This window comes from Bombyx mandarina, chromosome 12 (assembly GCF_030267445.1).
Source record: "Bombyx mandarina strain Sakado chromosome 12, ASM3026744v2".
Lineage (NCBI taxonomy): Eukaryota > Metazoa > Arthropoda > Insecta > Lepidoptera > Bombycidae > Bombyx > Bombyx mandarina.
Window position 1 is genome coordinate 11,255,534 of NC_143219.1, and position 23,725 is coordinate 11,279,258.

The following is a 23,725-nucleotide window of genomic DNA, read 5'->3' on the forward strand; positions in this document are numbered from 1 at the left end:
GAAATTCTTTCTAAGCTAAATAACTAAACTCAATTAATTCACTCACTCATAATTGGATATCTCGGATTTTTAATTAATGTTACATTTAAAATCTGAGGCCTGTTTTTATTTGTGTGTGCGTTGTGAATGTTAACAAAATCATGATTCGACGCGTGAATAGATTCAGAAATAACAAAAGTTTTGATTCGTTTGAGTTCTTTTAACTTTTAATTTTTTTTATAGCTACAAAGAATATACGACCGGGCAGATATTACAAGGTAAATGTCGCGAAAAAAAAGTAATTATATATATACTTTTCTTTTACCTATAATACTTATATAAACTAACTCATAAACACATTAACCTTCTTTACATCACGCAATTAAGTGATAGTATAGGCTAAAAAATCTATTATAAGATATCAGTGACAACCCTAACAAGCCATCCCTATTTTGTCTTTTGGCGTTCCAATTTTGTGTTTTCTCGTCCCTAATTTTTCCAGTCTCGTTCCCAATGGGGTTGGCAACTGTCAAAGTGGCGCTGGTGTGCATTGTTCCCATAACATTCAATATTTGTATTGGAATTTTTGATTAAAAATTATTTTAAACACAATGACGCGTTGTTTTGTGCCAATATGCTCAGAAATTGGAGTACATCAATTCCCGAAGGACAAGAAAATTGGAAGACTGTGATTAAAGGCCATTTGACGCGAAAAAAGTACTCACACAAAAAGTTCGAGGTTATGTCGTAAACACTTTGTGGAATCTTACTATGAAAACATTAGCAAATACACAGGTATGCTTCTTTCTGTCAAATATTTATAATGCATGACTAGGTGTAGCACACATATTTGTTCTCTTATTAAAAAAAAACCAATAATAATTAGTTAGGCACACTAAGTATTAGTTGCTAACATATTTTGCAAGTAGATTTATGTTATAAGGAACCTTTTAACAAATACAAAATCAGACTGGAGGAAACACATTCCTCATGAGCTGTTGTTCATTATCAGTTGTTACTATTGAAAGTTCTATCTAAATCGCTGCATCCATTGTAATAACAAATATTTTGAAACTATGGTCAGGTTTCCTTGTGATAGTATATTTAAATGTTTTTTTTTGTGTTGTAGGTGTCAAACATTAACATAAATATCTGAAGAAAGGTGCTGTACCATCTATATTTTCATGGAATATGAAACCAGTTTCTGAAGAAACAAAAAGTAGAGAATAAAGGTTACAAACCCGTAACCTTAAAAAACAACTTTTTAGCCTGCCCAACACTTCCCAATACTGTGAAGATATAGTACCCCTTGAAGAACACAGCAATTTGCATTTTGATTCAAATGTCTCTCAAGAAATTCTAATAGAAAATAATAACTCTAGTATAGATGAAACAATTACAAGGCATCATATTACTATTGGAACTCAAACATCCAATATATTAAGATTGTTCTCTACAGAGCTATTACTTGCAGACGATGAGACAGTGCAATACTACACCGGGTTGGAAACAGCATCTAAGTTTTCATTAGTTTTAATCACACTTTTGCCAATGGCAAATATTGCTGGAGTAGAGTGGTTGGCATATCAATAGAAGATCAATTTTTAATGTTACTAATTAAGCTTAGAAGAAACACAACAGATTTTGAATTAAGTAAAATTTTCGGTGTAAGTAAAACTGAAGTGTCTAATATTGTTGTAACATGGATCAATTTTGTCAGTGATATCTAGAGCCTAATTGACATTCGGCCTAGCCAGCTTAGTAAATTATTATATGCCTAATTGTTTTAGAACACATTTTCCCTCCACAAGGGTGATTATAGATGGGACTGAAATAGGCATACAGAAGCCTAGTCAACCTGATGCTCAAAAAGCGTCATTTAGTTCTTATAAACATAAAAATATATGGAGATAGTATTATGGCAGACAGAGGTTTTAATGTACAGGATCTGTTTGCCTCTAAAGGAATTAGTATAAATATCCCATCTTTTTTAAAAGGTAAATCACAAATCCCAGGTGTTCAGTTAAAGATAGATCAAAAATTAGTTAGTCAGAGGGTTCACATAGAACGATTAATTTCATATGTGTAATGTTATGTAATTTTAGAGAAGGAAATGTCAATAAAAATAATTAAAAATATTCCTGATTTTTTATTTCGACAAGTGTGTATAGTTATAACACATATTTTTCATACAATGCTTCTTTGAAAATATTTTCATAAAAGATATCTAATTTATTTAACATATTATTTATAAAATTATTGTCTTTTTCAACATAAATCACTTTGATGTCCTTGTAGGTGTAAATGACCAAGTTGCAGTATGTTTTGCCTGAGCAGTATAACTGCCCTTGGATTTGATAATAATATGGGCAGGTTTTTTTTAGAGACAATATCCCGTTACATTGTTCTAAGTAAGGCACCGTTGTTATATTTATTTCATGTTTTCTGCTAGCGTATGGACATTTCACTTCAATTATAGTTTCTTCGCCCAACACACCATCAGGAGATGCAGCAAGATATGGGCGCTCTTGGCTAATGAAAATGCCACATGGCTCCACTAGCAAATCGTATATATTAGCATATTTTGCCAGAGCAATTTTTTCATTTTGTTTCAAAAATTAAAATTTTGGTCATATAGCTCTAATCTGAAAAAAGTAAAATAACACATTAGTTGGTAGGTAATGTGTGTAATATGAGCAATTCTTTTTGCACATGCTACAAGGAATAAAGTTCCTAAGGTACACAATTTAATATTATTATTATAATAGCTACCGGAAACAGTTTGAGAGAAGTTTTCTAAGTTAAAATAAAACATCAACATTGTACCTTTCGACAAAATCCACTTTTTTTCCTCGTAAAGATGCACCACGTTTTCTCAACTCCTCCTTTAATTCTTTAACTATCCAGTAGGAATACATGTTGTAAAATTGTTTAGCACTACTTAGAAAGTAATAAGAACCGTATCAAAGTCACAAAATGCCGAAATATCACGAACGCAAAACACACAAAATGGCGGCTCACTGTGACAAGGGAACAAGCTACGCTGACGACATCTGAGAAAAGCTTTAACCGGCCAACCCCATTACCCTACATACGTCCCAATTTTCCCCAAAAAGAAAGGAAATAATATACATTTTTTATTTTGTCGAAATATTGTATTTAAAATAAGAATATTGCAACTTACCGTTTGTTGTGGTATTTCCAGGTGTATTAAAAACTTATATAAACTGTGATCTTATTGAAAAAACAACGATAATATTACTTTTTTTAAAAGTTCTTTAAGCTGTTTTAAAACGCACTTTTCAACCACTATTTTAAATTTAATTTGACGAATTTTTGGGACCAACTTAACTCATGTCTAGTACTTCCATAGTTAACTTGGTTTTTCTTCTATACATTGATAAATATTACCTTAAAGAAAATTAGGTAGATTCCGTGCTACAAGTACTTTGAGAATCTTCCGCAGGTTTGTCCCAATTTACCCCAGAATCCCAATTTACCCCATGTCATGGTACCTTAAACAAATTTTTTGTACGTAGGAATCATGCCCTGTTTTCCAATTACAGCACAAGAGCGCATTATGCGGCATAATGCTCAACGTTGAATGTTTCAACTACAGCAACGCTTCGCAGCCTTCGCTGAGAGCCTATTTCAGCGTAACCCTAACGTTTGTAGGTGAGCTCACGGGGCTCAAATCTGATGACGTTGCTAACACGAACCCTAGCAAGAGCCGTGCTTTGCAGAATCTACCACCGGATCGGAAACGCGACCCACTGAGAAGATCCGGCGAGAAATTCAGTTGGCTGTGTCTGGGAGTTAATTTACTCGTGGATCGGGAGGATCCGAAATGACGTGTTTTGGGCGACGTCGACTGCTTTCCATTCTGTCCGCAGGATCGGGAACGAACGTTGAGCATTATGCCGCATAATGCGCTCTTGTGCTCTAATGGGGTTGGCAACTGTCAAAGTGGCGCTGGTGTGCATTGTTCCCATAACATTCAATATTTGTATTGGAATTTTTGATTAAAAATTATTTTAAGCACAATGACGCGTTGTTTTGTACCAGTATGCTCAGAAATTGGAGTACATCAATTCCCGAAGGACAAGAAAATTAGAAGACTGTGGTTAAAGGCCATTTGACGCGAAAAAAGTACTCCCACAAAGTTCGAGGTTATGTCGTAAACACTTTGTGGAATCTGACTATGAAAACATTTGTAAATACACAGGTATGCTTCTTTCTGTCAAATATTTATAATGCATGACTAGGTGTAGCACACATCTTTGTTCTCTTATTAAAAAAATCCAATAATAATTAGTTAGGCATACTATTAGTTGCTAACAAATTTTGCAAGTAGATTTATGCTGTAAGGAACCTTTTAACAAACACAAAATCAGACTGGAGGAAACACATTCCTCATGAGCTGTATTTAATTATCAGCTGTTACTATTGAAAGTTCTATCTAAATCGCTGCATCCATTGCAATAACAAATATTTTGAAACTATGGTCAGGTTTCCTTGTGATAGTATATTTAAATGTTATTCTTTGTGTTGTAGGTGTCAAACATTAACATAAATATCTGAAGAAAGGTGCTGTATCATCTATATTTTCATGGAATATGAAACCAGTTTCTGAAGAAACAAAAAGTAGAGAAGTTACTTATGTAATATTAGAGAAGGAATTGTCAATAAAAATAATTAAAAATATTCCTGATTTTGTATTTCGACAAGTGTGTATAGTTATAATACAGATGTTTTTCATACAATGCTTCTTTGAAAATATTTTCATAAAAGATATCTAATTTATTTAACATATTATTTATAAAATTATTGTCTTTTTCAACATAAATCACTTTGATGTCCTTGTAGGTGTAAATGACCAAGTTGCAGTATGTTTTGCCTGAGCAGTATAACTGTCCTTGGATTTGATAATAATATGGGCAGGTTTTTTTTTGAGACAATATCCCGTTACATTGTTCTAAGTAAGGCACCATTGTTATATTTATTTCATGTTTTCTGCTAGCGTATGGACATTTCACTTCAATTATAGCTTCTTCGCCCAACACACCATCAGGAGATGCAGCAAGATATGGGCGCTCTTGGCTATTGAAAATGCCGCATGGTTCCACTAGCAAATCATATATATTAGCATATTTTGCTAGAGCATTTTTTTCATTTTGTTTCAAAATTAAAATTTTGGTCATGTAGCTCTAATCTGAAAAAAGCAAAATAATACATTAGTTGGTAGGTAATGTGTGTAATATGAGCAATTCTTTTTGCACATGCTACAAGGAATAAAGTTCCTAAGGTACACAATTTAATATTATTATTATTATAGCTACCGGAAACAGTTTGAGAGAAGTTTTCTAAGTTAAAATAAAACATCAACATTGTACCTTTCGACAAAATCCACTTTTTTTCTTCGTAAAGATGCAACACGTTTTCTCAACTCCTCCTTTAATTCTTTAACTATCCAGTTGAAATACATGTTGTAAAACTGTTTAGCACTACTTAGAAAGTAATAAGAACCGTATCAAAGTCACAAAATGCCGAAATATCACGAACGCAAAACACACAAAATGGCGGCTCTCTGTGACAAGGGAACAAGCTACGCTGGCGACATCTGAGAAAAGCTTTAACCGGCCAACCCCATTGGAAAACGGGATAGTTAATATTTTAACTTATTTTTATATTATACTATCTGACCCGGCCAACGTTGTTTTGCCATGTATGTTATTTCTAGGAAACATTTTTTTTAATAAAAATAACTATCTACTATAAGTATGCGGGGATATATTTATAATCGAAAGCGTTATAAAGAATAAATGTTTTATTTAGGTTAATAAATAAATCTTTATTAAAGTAACGAATATATTTTAAATTACAATCTTTGATATCTATCTATCTGCGAGTTACTCTTCGTCCTAGTCATATATTAAGTGTATAACCTATGGTTCAGCCAAATGGGGTAAATAGGGACACAATCGAACTTCAGATTGAATTTTAAAATAGTTGCAATTAAATAGTCACTGCTCAACCAAAGAAATAAGTTGAGTCTTGAGCGTACCTAGGTGATAAACCGTTACATTATTTTTTCGTTTTAAAGAAATAATCGGTAAAATAATGGCCGTCCCAATTTACCCTATGTCTGGGGCAAATTGACACGGGTAAGGGTTAAATTGGGATATTTGCAAGGGTTGTCAGCTCGCAGTACTGCGATATATAGGTAGGTAGGACATACGATCGGGCAGATATTACAAAGTAAATGTCGCCAAAAGAAAAGTAATTGTATTGTGGGCTACTCCCACATATACACTTACGCACAACTGGTACGCATTTACATACACCACATTACATTTTATTCCGACACATATTTCAGCCGTGTCGATGCGCATCAGTCAACTACATTGGACACACGCACCCAAAACCGGTTTGCTGTGACGTCGGGCCGATACATCGCCGTCAACATTTGGACCGTCGGTCTACCGAGCAATATCACCCACCGTTGTTAAACCTTTCCAAAATATATATACATACTTTTATTCTACCTAGAATACTTACATAAACCACATTACCCTTCTTTACATTACGCAATTGATTGTATAGGCTAAAAATCTATTATAAGATATCAGTGACAACCCTAACAAGCCATCCCTGTTTTGTCTTTTCGCGTTCCAATTTGGTGTTTTTTCGTGCCTAATGTTTCCAGTCTCGTTCCATTTTACCCCACATACGTCCCAATTTCCCCCAAAAAGAAAGGAAAAAATATACATTTTTTTATTTTGTCTTGTCTTTGTTTGTTGTGGTATTTCCGGGTGAATTAAAAACTTATATAAACTGTGATCTTATTGAAAAAACAACGATAACATTATTATTTTTAAAATTTCTTTAAGCTGTTTTAAAACACACTTTTCAACCACTATTTTCAATTTTAATTTGACGAATTTTTGGGGCCAACTTAACTCATATTCAGTGTTTCCTTAGTTAACTTGGTTTTTCTTCTATACATTGATTAATATTACAATAAACAAAATTAGGTAGACTCCGTGCTACAGGTACTTTTAGCATCTTCCGCAGGTTTGTCCCCATTTACCCCAGAATCCCTATTTATCCCATTTGACGGTTCTAGTTGTCTTTGTTGATTTCGTTCATCTCGTGCCTCTTGTAATCGTGATTTACGTAACTGTGACATTCTCACACGCGAATCTGCATTGTTTTCTTGAATTTGTTCGCTTGATCTTCGTGCTCTTATATCTTGCATGGCTCTAGCATGGATCGTTCGACGGCTCAAATTGGCCCCTTTCCTTTTTTTTGGCATTGCTGATTGTACATAGAACATATAAATAAATGTAGTGAAAATATTTAAACGGATAGCAAAAATTGTTTATATTTGATAAGCTTTATTAACTGTTAATAAATGATTTTCTAACATCATAGGATTTAATAAGTATTTATTAACAGTCATTATGTAATTTATTAAGTATAATTTACAAATTGTTAATAAACATTTATTAATGGTTAATGAATGATATATATATAAATAAATGATATGATATTGATAAATGGTTTCAAAGATGATTTTTGTTCATAAGCAATCTTCAGATCATTTGACATTGCAAGCAAAACAAATTCACTCAACAAAACATTTATTAATTATAAATATTTGTTTGAATGAATATACTATATGTGACATAAATATTTGTTAACTGTTAATAAATACTTATTAACAATTAATAAATGTACTTTCTACCCAAATAAATATTTATTGAATGTTAAAAAATATTATTTAAATTTACTAAATTAAATAAATGATTATTAATTAAAAAATCCTTCTATCAGTGTTTTGATTGAAAACAGTGACTTTAATTGTGTTGTTTTCATTTGCTTATTATTTGACTTACCTTTCACAATAATAAAATAGGTATATTTATTAACCACGTATACGTTTTCGTTTTGATTTAAAACAATTCCCAAAAAAATTTAAGTACAATTTAAGTATATACAGGTACGGTAATGGCCGTTGTTGGCGTTTGTTTACATGAGCTCATTTGAGAGTTAAAACTGTCTTTGTCAGATTAATATTTTTTTTTTTTTTTTTTTTATTGCTTTTGTAGGCAGACGGGCATACGGCCCACCTGATGGTGAGTGGTTACCGTCGCCCATGGACTTCAGCAATGCCAGGGGCAGAGCCAAGCCGCTGCCTACCGCTTAATACTCTCCATAAGCCTCGTTTGAAGAAGGACATGTCATAGCGCTCTGGAAACACCGTGAAGGGGAGCTCATTCCATAGCCGGATGGTACGTGGCAAAAAAGATCTCTGGAAACGTACTGTGGATGACCGCAGTGGCTCCAGGTAGTATGGATAAACTCTACTCCGGTGGCGGGCGGTGCGATGGTAAAAACGAGATGCTGTATCATCTCGAACAATTCCTCAGAGCACTCCCCATGGAACATACGGTACAAAATACAGAGGGAACCGAAGTCCCTCCGCAGACCCAGAGGCTCCAAACGATCCGAGAGAATGGGATTATCGACAATCCGAACGGCCCTCCTCTGTATGGAGTCAAATGGAAGAAGCTGGTATTTGGGAGCCCCGGCCCAGAGATGGGAGCAGTACTCCACGCGAGGCCGGACTTGTGCTTTATAAAGCAAAAGTCTTTGTCCAGGCGTGAAGTACCGCTTCGCTCTGTTGATGACTCCCAGCATTTTGGACGCCAACTTGGCTTTGCCTTCCAAATGACTCCGAAACTGGACATCGCTCGAAATATCGACCCCAAGTACCCCGATACTCTCGGAAGGTTGCAGTGATACTCCTTGGAATTGCGGCGCCATGACAAAGGGGTCCTTCTTCGCAGTGAACGCGCAAACTTGTGTCTTTATCGGGTTAAATTGAACCAAGTTCACTTCACCCCATTCGGAGACTCGCCCCAGAGTTCTCCACTTCAGACACAAGTTTTGATCGTCTCTCTTGCACCACGCTCCGAGAGAGACTCTGATGGCCGATATATCGCGCATCCCCCGTGCTATCATCTGCATAGCAATGCATGCCATCAATAGACAGCATGTCATTGACATACAGGATGAAAAGCGTGGGGGAGAGCACCGAACCTTGTGGAACGCCAGCGTTAATGTTCATGGTATCAGAACAGTCACCGTCTACAAAGACCGTGATGCTCCGCCCATCCAAAAAGCTAGCGATCCCCTTGCAGAGACCCTCAGGGATCCCGTATGCTGGAAGCTTCGATAGAAATGCCCTATGCCAGACCCTGTCGAAGGCCTTCGCGATATCAAGGCTCACAGCAAGAGCCTCGCCCTTGCTCTCCAAGGCTTCAGCCCACCTGTGAGTAAGGTATACAAGAAGATCGCCAGCTGAGCGACCGTGACGGAAACCGTACTGTCGGTCACTGATCAGCTGGCGATCTTCAAGATACTTCAGGAGTTGTGTATTTATAATTCGCTCAATCACCTTGGAAAGCAAGGAAGTTATCGCTATAGGCCTGTAGCTCGATGGGTCCGACCGGTCACCCTTCTTGGGGATAGGGTGGACGTGGGCGGTCTTCCATGAAGACGGAACCCTGTTAGTGCAATAAGAGAGGCGATACAAACGCGTTAGCGCAGGTGTCAGCTCAGGGGCGCACGTTTTCAAAACCACTGCGGGGATGCCGTCTGGCCCACTCGACTTATGGACGTCCAGGAGTCGGAGCTCCCGCCTGACTGCACACTGTGTGAAGCAGATATCCGGCAGGGAGCTATCACACTGGGGGATGTTCGGTGGTGTGGCACCCCCGTCGTCCACAGTCGAGTTCGAGGCGAAGAGTTTGACCAGAAGGTCAGCCTTCTCTTTCGCGCTGTGGGCCAGATTGTCATCGGACTTGCGCAGTGGTGGGAGACTAGACCTGCAGAAGTTTCCTTCTGCAACTTTGGCGAGCGACCAAAAAGCACGGCTCCCGGAGGGATAGCTCTTCAATCGCTCGCCAACTCTAGCGACGTGCTCCGACTTCGCCTTGGCAATTACCTTCTTGTAGGACCTGGAAGCGGCGTTATATTTCCGCCTTTCCCCTGAGATGTTAGGATCCCGACGTCTCCTGGCATTATCCCATGCCACGTATGCGGACCGCTTGAGGTGTGCAGCATCCTTGCTGGCATTGTTATACCAGGGTCTGCTGCGACCCCCAACGGGCACTTCAGAGGAGGGAATAAACAATTCCATCCCCTGGAGCACCACGTCTTTAAGACGGTCCGCACAGACGTCAGGATCAGCAGAGGAAAAGCAGAACCGCCCCCATGGGTAGGATGCGTAAAATTCACGCAATCCATCCCAATCTGCTGACATATACCGCCAAACTCTTCGATACCTGGTCGTCGTTCGACGATCAGGACGAGAGAGTGGTACGGCAGCACGAATAAGGCAGTGATCAGACGATCCAAGCGGAGCGTCGACCACCACACTGTATCCGGCCGGATCTGTGGTCAGCAGAAGGTCCAACAAAGAAGGCTCGTGCCCCTCGATATCTGGGACACGGGTGGGCTGTGTCACCAGCTGGGAGAAGCCGTAGGCCAAGGCGAAATCGTAGGCAGTCCGACCCGGGAGGTCAGTGGTTCTGGACCCCAACCACTCTTGGTGGTGAGCGTTAGTCTCCAAGAACCACCACCTCCGCAGATGGGTACTGCTCAAGCACGCGGTTAGTCCCCTCTTGCACATGCTCAAACAGAGCTGAACCTGCATCACTGCTGTGGGACCTGTACAGGCACGCGTAGATTCGGCTACGGCCCCCGTGATCTACGCGCAGCCACAAGAGGGACAGGTCCCGTTGTTCGAGGCCCCGAAGACGGCGACAACAGACATCAGCCCGGACGAATACGCACACCCCGGCTTTACGCAGGAAGTTGTGCTCCAATACGTAGCCGGGGTATTCAAGGTATGAGGTATCATCCGGAGCAGATATCTGCGTCTCCGTTAAAAAAAGCAGGGCAGGCTGCGCCGTCTCAAGGTGGTGGTGTACGGCGTCAAGGTTGCTATGTAGGCCCCTGACATTGCTGAAATCCACATTAAATGTGGAATGGGGGACGGCCTGTGAAACCCTTTTCTTTTTTTTTTTCGTCTTCATGATTGTTAATTTTTGGAGAGTAGGATTAGGAGAGGTAGGATGTTGGAGGTGAGATCGAGGCAACACCCGAATGAACCGCGGAACATAGTACGTGCTCGACCACGGGTTGCGTGAGAGACTGACGCAGGGCATGGAAGGGCCCCCAGTACACTCTGCGTGCGATCGATTGTAAATACGATACGATTGTAAATAAATAATTATTGCACTGAAAATTTATGATAATTTTACGATAACAGTATAATTAACATGAGAGTTGCACAGAAAAATTAAACTAATACGTTAACAGTCACTGCTACGATTGATACACAAATAAAACCAAAAAAACATGGCTGAAAAATGTATAGTTTTTTTAAGGGATTTTATGACCTGGTAACCTTTAGGTCAAGTCTTATTTTAATTTTCATAATACGTAACTTTTTATATGAAAATGATATTATGAAATGAAATGAAGTTGATTATTATGAAACAGCATGAAGTGAAATGAAAACGAAATGAAATGACATGAGATGAAATGATATGGGATGAAGTATAATCTCAGCAAAATGATGGTCATTTACTGAGATTTTTTCAGTGGACTTTTTGGAGGATCCCGAGAAGTTACGTCCAGCGGCTTTGTTTCATTTTCCCACATTTGTGCACTTTAAAAGATATTAAACAGTTAATAAACTACCGTTATTACACATTTAAACCGGAAGAAACACTAAATAGACAAAATAAAATAAATCACACAGCTTCACTCCTCGCGTTCCCGCCAAAAAGTCCATAAAAAAGTGTATAGTTTTTTTTAAGTGAATTTATGACCATGTCTTATTTTAATTTATATTCTTATTTTTATGAAAAATGATATGGAGTGAAATGAAATGAAAATGATTAATTTGAGACATTAATCAACTGGGATGAAATTAAATGAAATGAGATGATATGAGATGAAATCTAATCTCAGTAAAATGGTGGTCATTTACTAAGATTTTTTCAGTGGACTTTTTGGAGGATCCCGAGAAGTTACGTCCAGAGGTTTTGTTTCATTTTCCCACATTTGTGCACTTTCACAGATATTAAACGGTTAATAAACCACCATTATTACACATTTAAACCCGAAGAAACACTAAATAGACAAAATAAAACAAATCACACAACTTCACTCATCGCGTTCCCGCCAAAAAGTCCCAAAATGTATAGTGACTACAGGAAACCATAGATTATATACTTAATATCAGGAGACTGGCTTCGTCCGGCTCAATGAATTTGGGCCCCTTTTTTTCGGATTTTTTTTAATTTTTAATTATTTATTCGTCGTTTGTTCGTTAATGTTCAAATGTAAAAATTGTTTCTTCGTCTTTTATTAATTTATAATTAATTTAAAAAATGATCACCCTAAGTTGCCCCCTCTTACTAGATATCTTTATTTTTATCGCTTATCAATACTACATATAATAAAATCGTAACTGGTTGCTGTCTGTACATGGAAGATATCTGAGGAAAACTATTATAGGGGGCTTTATGAACGCAATAGAACCCAAAAATGTTATTTTTAGAATTTTTGTCTGTTTATCTGTTTGTCTGTGCGTTTGTGCACGCTAATCTCAGAAACAGCTCTGCCGATTTAAATGTGGTTTTTACTAATTGTTACTAATTGATTGTAGTACGCTTTACTTGACATTTAGTGTTTGTTTCATATCAATCGGTTCATAAATAAAAAAGTTATACCAATTTAAAGAATCACGTAGCTGGGCGTCTGTAGATTGTTTACGTCTGTGCAGCCGCCCGTGTATACAAAGCGCGCCGATGCCGCGCCGCTACCTCCTTGCCGAGCCGAGGGCTCGACGAGTAAATTAACCCATAGGCACTTTTTTTTTCTATATTTAAAAGATTAGGTTGAAACGTCCTAGAATAGTTAAATCTTCAATACATCATCATAATCATCATTATCAATACATATAATAAAATCGTAACTGGTCGCTGACTCTACATGGAACATATCTCAGGAAAACTGTTATAGGGGGCTTTATGAACCCAATATAATAAAAAAAAAGGGATTTTTAGAATTTTTGTCTGTTTATCTGTTTGTCTGTGCGTTTGCGCACGCTAATCTCAGAAACAGCTCTGCCGATTCAAATGTGGTCTTTACTAATTGTTACTAATTGATTGTAGTACGCTTTACTTGACATTTAGTGTTTGTTTCATGTCGATCGGTTCATAAATAAAAAAAGTTATGCCAATTTAAAGAATCACGTAGCTGGGCGTTTGTAGATTGTTTACGTCTGTGCAGCCGCGCGGGTATACAAAGCGCGCCGATGCCGCGTCGCTGCTCCCTTGACGAACCCGTCGCTTGCGACGTAGGGCTCGATGAATAAATTAACCCATAGGCACGTTTGTTTTCTATAGTTAAAAGATTAGGTTGACACGACTTGATAGTTATTAATAATTAATAACAATAAACTGTAATAAAGTTAAACTGTGTAATAATCTGTAAGTATTTATAATTTAGTTTTATGATAAATACGTGTTTACCAAACAACGTTGTGTTAGTGGGTACTACTTATTGTAAGAATGCCTCGAAAAAGATCCAACCTCTCCCAGTGCAGTAGGAATGCTAAAAGGATGAAATTAGTTCGATCACAAGAATCTGAAGCAGGTCATGAGGCAATACTCACTACATCTCAGGAACGTCAGGCGAGGTTTCGTGTTAGAGAAACTTCGGCTCAGCGAGAATCTCGATTGAGTTCACATTGTTCTCAAAAAAGACCACTCGAATTAGGGTGAACAGGGAACAGCGTGACGCAAGTTTGTCCATCGATCGTGAATCTTATACACTATCGCGTGAGTCTGAGACTTTCACTGATAGGGAATCCCGCCTGAGCTCCTCAGAGGGTTTGAACAGCAAATTCCCGGTTTTAGGAGACACTTGAAGAACGAGAAACACGTCTTACTGCCGATCGCGAGGTACATGCACTATCGCTTGAGTCTGAGACCTTTACTAATAGGGAAATCCATCTGAGCTTTCAGAGGGCTCGGATAGCAATTACCTGGTCTCAGGAGACACTTGAAGAACGAGAAGCACGTCTCTCTGCCGATTGTGAGGCTCATGCACTATCGCTTAAGTCTGATCCCTTAATTGATAGGGAAATCCGTCTGGGCTCTCAGAGGGTTCGGACAGCAAAAGCTTGCCTGGTCTCGGGAGACACTAGAAGAACGGGAAGCACAACTCACTACCGATCGCGTTTCCATTGAGCCTATGCTTCGTGATGATAATAAATAAAGACCAAGGTCAGACGCTAAAAGTTGTGGGTGTAGATATAAGTGTTAACTGCTTTTCACACAGTCAACTCGGTCACACGGTTATGTAGCTCTGTCACATGTTAGCAATCCTAGCAACCTGTATGCTTTGATCCCCGATGGCTATACGTCATATCGTGTATAGAGAAGCATTACTTTAAATTAGATTTTTCTAAATACCTAAATGACGATGCTTATAAACCAAAATATATGTCTTAAGACTGCTGCCCAAAGTCGCTATTCCACGCGGGCGGAGTCGCGGGCACAGCTAGTTAACAAATAAACAAAAGAGAGCAAAGTTTCTAGCACTAAAATAATTACCACCACAGGAAGTTTATTCGAAACGCGATTTTTTATAAGTTAGCAGCTATTATCTTGCGTATTCAGAGTTGTTTTGTGAACTTTCAACATTCTACTATTAAACTACAAAAAAATGGAAGATTTTGCAACGAATTTAAAACTAATATTGAGCGTCGAAAGATTTTCCTGGTTTTTTTCTCAATCACCTATTAATCCCTAATCGCCCCATTTTACGGTACCTAAGCGTTGGTAGGTAATAATTTTACTGCCGGAGAGTGTATGGAGTCTATGGCAACATTGCAAATAAAGCCAATTTTTAATTTCAGAGATTTCATGGACTTTTCTTCGGTATTTTAGATATACCAGTAGCATTTGACATGATTGTCTTAAATAGTTAAATACTAGTTATAATTAGAAATTTTAAATGATATTTTCACATTGTTATCTGAATTATACGTTTAAATACCTACATTGGTGATACATCTGCTGACAATATTGGTTTGATCCGGTGTTCGTTTCTACGATATAACAATGGCAGAGTACTTGGCTGCTATATTTGGTACAGAAAAGGATAAGTAAGTTCGATTTGCAAAAATATTTAAATTGTTAAACATTGAAGTAAATTAGCGCCAAATATTTTGGATCAAGAGGTTATGTTTTGCGTGTGTGTCAGTAAAAATTAGAACCCGCTTTGATAAGAGCTTTATACACTTATTTTTTTTACTAGAGCTATTACCATTGCTGATTATTTTTTTAACAGAGACTAGGATATTATTCTACATAAATAGCTTGTGAAATTTCAGAGTAAACTGTTCATTTTACTTCAAAATTGGAGCGTGCCGACACGGTGATCGCTGTTCACGCATTCATAACAAGCCAACCTTTTCTCAGACTGTATTACTACAAAACTTGTATGTAAATCCACAAAATTCTGCGAAATCAGCCGATGGCAGTCATTGTAAGTATTTTTCATTCATACTAAGTTAATTATTGTTCATATGGCGTTGAATTCTTTCTAAAAATTCTAAATGTTATTCTTTTTAAATTCATAAACGGGGACAAAAACGGGGTAGTGTAGGAACATAACATAATTTAAAAGCAGTGGACAAGGAAAATACATGTTTCTGAAAGAATATGTACAGTCCAGCCTTATACATTACGTGTTCATAAAATATGAATTAATTAAAATGACATAAATTTAATCTTAGCTTTCTAAATGTATTCACATAATTCATTAAGTCAAAACCTATTTTGGTTTTGGAGAGCAGGATTCTTTACACTTTACATTGTAAATATATTTTTTTGTAATAGTATTATAATTTTATTGATTATTTATGATTGAATATTAAACAGAAAATTAGTGTCATTACTTCATTGTTTGAATTTATAAAGTATTTTTAAAGCTAAATTGTTTGTACTTCAATTTACAATATCAAATAACAATGAAGAGAATTTTCAAATGAATTTATTTTATTTATAAAACAGTGGTTGTTGCCAATGTGTCTGATGAAGAGATGCAGGAACACTATGACAACTTTTTTGAAGATGTATTTGTTGAATGCGAAGATAAATATGGTGAGATAGAAGAAATGAATGTTTGTGACAATCTTGGGGACCATTTAGTTGGAAATGTTTATATTAAGGTAAGTATTTTTAAATTCTATATATATATTTTTAAATTACAGGACTACTAATTAATATAAGTGCAAAATGTAGTTGTAACTTAATCTTGAAAAGAATGAAGGTTGAAATTTTAGTTTTTCTCATTTCATAATTCATTTTCATCTTTTAGTGTTTTCAGTTCTAAGCTAAGTAAGCATAAACCAATTGAGGTTCTTTTTGATTGTTTAAGATATATTAGGCAAGGGTATTACCAATGTTCAAGAGAAAGGTTTACGGTAGTTTTAATGGGTAAAAGTGCTAAAAGGTTAAGTAAAATGTGCTAAAATGCTTATGGAAGTGTAACAATTGCAGTAATTCCTTAAGTTAAGCTTCAATAGCATTGAAATAATTATTACCCATATAGATTATCTTTTTAAAGAGGCCCTAACTTTCAAATGGTAACATAATTGATCTATTTTTAAAAATATCATAGTTTAGTCATGTTTCTTAAAAAAAATTGGTTACCAACATTAATTAAAAAAATTCATTTGGCCCATTTAAATTTTAAATGTTCACTAGCCATCAGAGCACCCTGATATGTGAGGAATGTAGATCTTCACGGCGCTCTAAATCTAGTACCGGTACGTAAGTATCTCAAGGAAGTGTCAGAGTGCTACTTTGAAAAAGCGGTGAGACATGATAATCCTCTTATCCTGGCAGCCGTTGGCTACTTATCCGACCCAGGTGAAGGGGCAACGCAAAGTCGCCGTTGTCCAGAGCTTGTCTTGTCGGATCCCCCAGATCCACTTTCGGTTCTTTTAGGCTCCTGAAGCACCGGTCACCGTCGTCGCCTATCTCGTGGATTACGACGAAGAGTTCGACGCGTGAACTAACCCGTAGACACGGCCCACTGTGTTTCTCGGCGGATCTTCTCAGTGGGTCGCGATTTCGATTTAGTTGTAGATTATGAAAATCACTGCTTTTGCCCCTAGCAATGTTAGCAAATTCACTCAGGTTGAGCCCACTGAGCTCACCTACAGGTCCAGGCGTAGTTGGAATAGTCCCTTAGGCTACCAACGAATAGGTTTTTTTTATGGCAGCGTCAGATCATATACCTTGGGCTTCCATAATACCATAGTTAAAATTTAAAATTATGAAATCAGTTCTTTACTTAAATTGTTTTGTTACATTTGTAGTCAAATAAGCTCTGGCTACCAAATATTAAGTGATTACATAGATATCACCACATGAATGCTGTCACCCTCTTTGGGACATGGGGTCTTAATCTCACGTTATTCTTTCATAGTCACCTGTCAATTATGTGTTTCACAAGAAAAAAATGTACTTGCCTGTGAAACTTGAATACTTGTATAGTTACTAAAGTCAATATTAGGCATTTTGTCATTTACCAGTGTACCAGTAGACAATAGTCTTATGATTTAAGCAACAATGACATCCATGAATCTTTTACTTCTAGGTTTAAAATTTGGTCTCTGTTTAAAGCTATGGCAAAAATATCCACAATTTGCTCTATTACCAGTTGCCTAATTAAGTAGCTATTATGGAAAATAGTGTATAAGTTTAGTTTATTTATATGACTTATTGATAATTGGACTCCTGTATCAATAGAAGTTAGAACATTATTAAAATTTCGTTTCAGTTTCGTAGAGAGGAGGATGCTGAGAAAGCAGTTAACGATTTAAATAACCGCTGGTTTGGAGGCCGGCCTGTCTATGCAGAACTCTCGCCGGTGACGGATTTTCGCGAAGCATGCTGTCGTCAGTATGAGATGGGAGAATGCACCCGAAGTGGATTTTGCAACTTCATGCATCTGAAACCTATTTCAAGAGAACTAAGAAGGTCAGTAGTAAATAATTATCTATAAGAGTTTATGATCACATTTGTCACAATCAAAATGTGGGTGAGCAAATGCTCAGCCAGGAGGGGTGGGATTTGCTAACAGCTACTCGAGAGTCTCTAAAGAAGACCTAACGACTCAAGAATAACTTTTTCGCGAATGAATCTCTAATACCGGATCCGAATCGCGACCCGCTGAGAAGATCCGGCGAGAAACTCAGAAGGCTGATGTTTAGATTAGGGGCTGATGTTTAGGTTAGGAAATTATATTTAACAACTATACATTACATACTATCTAAATGGTTAGGTACTACTGACTACTGTCTGGCCTATTTCTGCCACAAAGCTGCAAATGCATTTTGGTAAGACAGGTGATATAATTGAGAGAGTCTAAACTCATGGCTGAACCATTTAACACCAGGTGGAGATTTCTGCCCATTGCAAAATTAAATCTAACTTTGTAGCTGAATGTAGATTCTTCTATTTGTGAAAAAAAAAATTGAACAAGTACAGAAAATTTTATTCACTTTTAAGGTGCAGCCATTTACAGTATTAGTCACACTATTTGTGTTTATGGGATAATTCATAAACTGTTTTAATATTAGTATTATTTAAGTTTCTATAAGTACAGTCTTGCTGCCACAAGTCCTATGTTGTAGGTTGAAGGGTGCGATAATCATTATAAAACCGATTTTAATCTGATGTCTCAAGATGGGTGGTGGCATTCAAATTGTATCTGGGCTTCGGCAACTGCTAATGAGCATTCCAACCAGTGCAATAAAAAAATAAGTCCTTATTAAATTCTCATTATGGCGTATTGACAACATAATGCATGAATTCACCAGAAACTCAGAAATTGATTAGATGATACCATATACCCATTTTCACTGGTGGTAGGACCTCTTGTGAGTCCGCGCGGCTACCACCACCCTGCCCATTTCTGCCGTGAAGCAGTGTTCCGTTTCGGTTTGAAGGATGGGGCAGCCGTTGTAATTATACTTGAGACCTTAGAACTTATATCTCAAGGTAGGTGGCGCATTTACGTTGTAGATGTCTATGGGCTCCAGTAACCATTTAACATCAAGTGGATTGTGAGCTCGTCCACCCACCTAAGCAATAAAAAAAAAATAAAAAAAAGATATCAATCCGTCAAGAATGAACCTTAATTCTAATAAATAAAGACGTTTTGATGTTAACAGATACCTGTATTCCCGTCGCAAGAGCGGTCGTCGTTCCCGGTCCCGTTCCCGCGAGAGACGGCGCCGCTCCCGCTCCCGCGAGCGACGCCGCGAGCCGCCACGCACCTCGCGCTCCGGCCGCTACTGACCGCTGCTCACCACTACTCACCACCACTCACCGCAGCCTCCACTACAAGCTCGGTAGCTCGGTACCAGCATTTACATATGATTCCCATGTTAAGTCTCAAACCGGTATGCGGAGAACTAACGTTGATGTTTATCATCAAGTAACGATACACTTCTGTTGTATAATTTGAGTGTAGTACTGTCTGCATATTTGATATTTGAAAAAATATAAATTAATGTTCCGCATATCTGTCCGCGAATTTTACACGATATGTGAGCACGTTTGTTAGTGCGACCGTTCCGTAAACATCCGCATAGTGCCTCAATACATTATTATCATTTTAGTAATACATAGGAAGACGCATCTCGCATCGTTATAAAATTATTTTTTGTATATAAAGTAAGTGGTGTCTTTTCACTATCGTGTCATTCTATCTGTACTGAGTTAATTGATTAATATCAAGCAGTCTGTGAGCTCATCTGTTGATGTGCATAAAGAAATATAAACAATACGTATTAATATTCCTTAATATTTTAAGAGAATTCTTTTGTGGAGAGTGATTTCACTGTCACATTAATTATGACATTATAACTGTCACATATTTATATAACGACCATCCATGTTTTTTTTTTATTTACTTTTTATTGCATAGTTGGGTGGACGAGTCCACGGCCTACCTGATGTTAAAAGGTTACCGGAGCCCATAGACATCTACAACGTAAATGCCGTCACCTACCTTGAGATATGAGTTCCAAAGTCTTAGTATAGTACAACCGCTGCCCCACCCTTCAACCGAAACGCCTTACTGCTTCACGGCAGAAATAGGCGGGGTGGTGGTACCTACCCGTGCGGACTTATGACGTCCTACCACCATGTCATGATTATCAGTTACAAGTCCATAACGTTATTCCATTATTTACTTGGCGTTAAGTGGGCTCTGCATGAGCATAGCTATCAACATAAAGGTCACCACTTACCATGAGACTTGAGTTCAACACTTGTTGTACCATAAGATTTAACGGACTAACACCTATTGTGTTGTATTGTATAATGGGCTTCCCATGGCTTAAACCCGATAGAAAGATTTGCTTCGCAACAAAAGAGTGCATGATGGTGGTAACTGTGCTTAGCTCACAATTAGTCTTACCACCAACAGTATTTCATGATGTCGAGAAATACAAGGGAACCACGGTTCGTCGAGCAAAACCTAATGCTAACTTATAGACGGCTAATTTGCTTTAGTAAATGTTTAGGTCTCAGTGCATAAATCACAGGTGGGCTTGATATTTAGAAGTCGATAGTCATTGACATGGAGGTTGACATTTGTTTTGTACGGACTTAATCAACACAGATAACATGAGCATGCTTTTTGTGTCAACATTTATTGTTAGTTTTACAAATTACAATAATTTGTATGCGGCTTCAGTAAAAAAATATGTAATTTTCAAAGCATTTCACATTTCTATTAATACATATTGAAAATAATTTGTGACAGAATAATTCATAACCTTATAATTTAAGCTAGAACACATTATTTAATTAATGAATTGATAAGGAAACTTTGAATAACTTTATAATCTGTGTTTGCATACCTTCGTAATGACTGAGCAAATTTGTAAGGACTTTTCAATGATGATTGAAAGAAGCCGGTGTAACGTGTTTGTTAGGTATAAAATTGGTGTGGATGAAATCACGGTCACTTATCATTAAAACATATTTGAATAATATATAATGAAGTTTCAATTAAAAAAGTTATCGGTTTAACCGCTCGCATAAGTACAGTATGAGTAAATTGTCGTTAATGTAATCACAAAATCGGGTGAACCGTCCATTGTTGGCTTTGAAACGGGAGTCGGCGTGAGCTGCGTCTTAAGTCAATACGACGATGCGAAATTTGTGGTGCCTCAAATCTCAATACAGTTTTGTACTTACTACGTTTTGAATACAATTAAATTTGAATTTAAATTGATGGCATTCTGACAACTTACATCAAAAGACTGTTAAATAGGGCCATCCAAATGCTTCTTAATAATGGTGTATGTGATATGCTGTGTGCATATATTGCACCTTTAGAATTGAAATGGCTTGATTCATAATTCTTGTTTTTTGGTAAACGCTAAAAATGTAATTGAAGAATTAGCTGATTTTCTCGCCTGATCTTCTTAGTGGGTCGCGTTTCCGATCCGGTGGTAGATTCTGCAAAGCACTGCTCTTGCTAGGGCCAGTGTTAGCAACACTCCCGGTTTGAGCCCCTAAAGCTCACCTATACGTCAAGGAGAAGCTGAAATAGCCTCTCAAGTCTATCAGCATAGGTAGAAAAAAAAACTATAATTTTTCAGTTTTGATTTCAATACTTTTATCTTTAAAGCGCACACCTTAAAGATTAATGAATGCGCTTGTTTTAAAAGAGACGGAAAGTGTACTTCGTCTTTTCGAGCTAAAATTAAAATTTTATTTTTAATTATAATAATAAGTATATATTTTATAATCTGATAGAATACATGCTTATAAATCGTTCAAAGTAAAAAAACTCATTTTCTTAAAATTTTTAGTTAAGCCCCTTTTATTCTAAAGGTGCGATATGTCTAATTTATTTTATTATGTCTATCATTTAACGTAAACAATAATTAACCCTTTGACTTCCATGTAGGTCACTGGTGCCTTAAGTGGCGCACTGAAGTAATTAGGTCGATTACTGTTAGTGAGCACCGGAATTGCCTAGCTTTGTCTTTTTTGTTTCTAATGTATGTATCTTAGTATCTTCGGATTTGTTTTTCCTAGAGTCTACTAGATATTCCAGCGCCTTAGTAAGAAGATCGAAGACAGAAATCGACATAATTACTTTAGTGCCCCACGTAGGGCACCGATGACCTACACGGAAGTCAACGTGTTAAACCATAGTTACATTCTCATAGTTTGATTCGGTGAATAGTGTAGTGGGTAGTGGCCATACCATAATTTTGTTTTGAGAGTTAAAACTGATTTGAATAAGACAATGAAATAAATGTAAATAATTGTAACGATACGATAGGGATAAATAAATAAAATTTGATTGCCGCCATCGTTGTAATAATACACATATCCTCGCTACCTTTTGCTATAGGTATTAAATACAAATGTTTTGAGATAGATTACAGTTCTTAAATACTTTTCGTGTTAATCAAATGTCTGCAGCGCCATCTATCGACGAATACCGTAGATTTGGTAAAAAAATGAACTGCGCGCTCGGAGTAATTTCAAAATATTTCGTCTATATAGAGTAAGGTAATGTTTCCCGAAGATGAAACTGCAATGGAATGCTAGTCTAGCAAAAGAAAGCCATATTGATTTAAAAATAATGCGTCCGAGGAATCTGGTCGGGAAACAGAGCGGAAACACACGGTACTGCTTTGACGTCTTTGCTCGGTTTACTGGCGGTCCGTATGTTGTCAAGAGCTTGTATACAGGATGGGTGACGCGGCAGTTCTCATTTAAGTCAAAACTGCCGCGTTATAGTAATAATATTGAAGGGCAAACTTTTTGAGTATCGTTATTGAGACCCGATATGACAGTCTAAAAGCCAAAGTTAAAAGAGATAAACATCTATAGGATTTAGCTTGAGAGAGAAGGTGACAGAAATACTTCTATCGGATTCACTTTTACCTTATATGTACTGCACGTATGTTTTTGATTTTTTGCCAACGTTTTTACGTTGCTCACTAAACTTTCCGTCTTTATAATAGCAACTCATTGCCGTTTCGCCATCGGGATCAATCTACTCACCCTGTTTATCGAGATATCTATAGTTAGTGTGATTTAAGACTTATCATCACTACATAGTATAAAATAAGGTCGCTTTCTCTGTCCCTATATCTGTCTGTCCCTATGTATGCTTAAATCTTTAAAACGACGCAACGGATTTTGATGCGGTTTTTTATTAGATAGAGTGATTGAAGAGGAAGGTTTATATGTAAAATAAAATCCATTAAATAGTGGAGAAATCAATAATAAATTACAGTTTCCGAAGCGAAGCGAGGGCGGGTCGCTAGTTAATTACAAAAAAATATATTGGAAAATCATATATTTATTTAATCTTTTCTGACGTCAGCAGAAGGGCATCCCTTCGGTGTTTTAAGAATCAAATTTCTAATTAAAATGTGATTTTTTAATGAAAACAAATTAGTGTTTAAAATATTATAATCGTAGTAATTAGATGCCTGGTTTAAAATTTTACATTATCCCTGCACTGAAAAGTAATTTAGAATCTAATACGGAAACCTCGTTTAGCTGAGATTATTTTAATAATTTTAACAGCTATCTAA

At 37.1% G+C, this 23,725-nt stretch overlaps 2 protein-coding genes and 3 long non-coding RNA genes across 5 annotated transcripts; 3 read left to right on the forward strand and 2 right to left on the reverse strand.

Moving 5' to 3' along the window:
* Positions 1-2,113: 2,113 nt before the first annotated feature.
* On the reverse strand, positions 2,114-3,066 carry LOC149501824 (uncharacterized). Its single transcript, XR_016324015.1, has 2 exons — positions 2,806-3,066; positions 2,114-2,624 (listed from the first exon to the last, which is right to left on the reverse strand). It is a non-coding gene; the product is annotated as an uncharacterized LOC149501824 (long non-coding RNA).
* A 619-nt stretch (positions 3,067-3,685) lies between these two features.
* Positions 3,686-4,681, forward strand: LOC149501825 (uncharacterized). Its single transcript, XR_016324017.1, has 2 exons — positions 3,686-4,204; positions 4,534-4,681. It is a non-coding gene; the product is annotated as an uncharacterized LOC149501825 (long non-coding RNA).
* A 495-nt stretch (positions 4,682-5,176) lies between these two features.
* Positions 5,177-8,027, reverse strand: LOC149501826 (uncharacterized). The gene is made up of 3 exons (XR_016324016.1): positions 7,878-8,027; positions 5,373-7,296; positions 5,177-5,191 (listed from the first exon to the last, which is right to left on the reverse strand). It is a non-coding gene; the product is annotated as an uncharacterized LOC149501826 (long non-coding RNA).
* Positions 8,028-13,579: 5,552 nt separating this feature from the next.
* LOC149501827 (uncharacterized) lies at positions 13,580-14,343 on the forward strand. The gene is made up of 4 exons (XM_089731795.1): positions 13,580-13,843; positions 13,910-13,937; positions 13,983-14,160; positions 14,207-14,343. The coding sequence occupies exons 1-4, from the start codon at positions 13,635-13,637 to the stop codon at positions 14,341-14,343; spliced, it is 552 nt and encodes a 183-aa protein (XP_089587921.1). The 5' UTR covers positions 13,580-13,634.
* A 565-nt stretch (positions 14,344-14,908) lies between these two features.
* On the forward strand, positions 14,909-21,151 carry U2af38 (U2 small nuclear riboprotein auxiliary factor 38). Its single transcript, XM_028178483.2, has 5 exons — positions 14,909-15,235; positions 15,464-15,618; positions 16,146-16,303; positions 17,923-18,122; positions 19,319-21,151. The coding sequence occupies exons 1-5, from the start codon at positions 15,192-15,194 to the stop codon at positions 19,443-19,445; spliced, it is 684 nt and encodes a 227-aa protein (XP_028034284.1). The 5' UTR covers positions 14,909-15,191; the 3' UTR covers positions 19,446-21,151.
* The last annotated feature ends 2,574 nt before the right edge of the window (positions 21,152-23,725 follow it).

What these genes read in the sequence shown, in the direction of transcription:
- LOC149501827 (XM_089731795.1), top strand. Translation starts at nt 13,635, where the DNA reads ATGCCTCGAAAAAGATCCAACCTCTCCCAGTGCAGTAGGAATGCTAAA. An exon ending in TTTCACTGATAGGGAATCCC is followed by an intron (nt 13,938 to 13,982) that starts GCCTGAGCTCCT and finishes TCCCGGTTTTAG; the next exon opens with GAGACACTTGAAGAACGAGA. An exon ending in AGCACGTCTCTCTGCCGATT is followed by an intron (nt 14,161 to 14,206) that starts GTGAGGCTCATG and finishes CTTAATTGATAG; the next exon opens with GGAAATCCGTCTGGGCTCTC.
- U2af38 (XM_028178483.2), top strand. Translation starts at nt 15,192, where the DNA reads ATGGCAGAGTACTTGGCTGCTATATTTGGTACAGAAAAGGATAA. An exon ending in TTTGGTACAGAAAAGGATAA is followed by an intron (nt 15,236 to 15,463) that starts GTAAGTTCGATT and finishes GTGAAATTTCAG; the next exon opens with AGTAAACTGTTCATTTTACT. An exon ending in ATCAGCCGATGGCAGTCATT is followed by an intron (nt 15,619 to 16,145) that starts GTAAGTATTTTT and finishes TTTATAAAACAG; the next exon opens with TGGTTGTTGCCAATGTGTCT.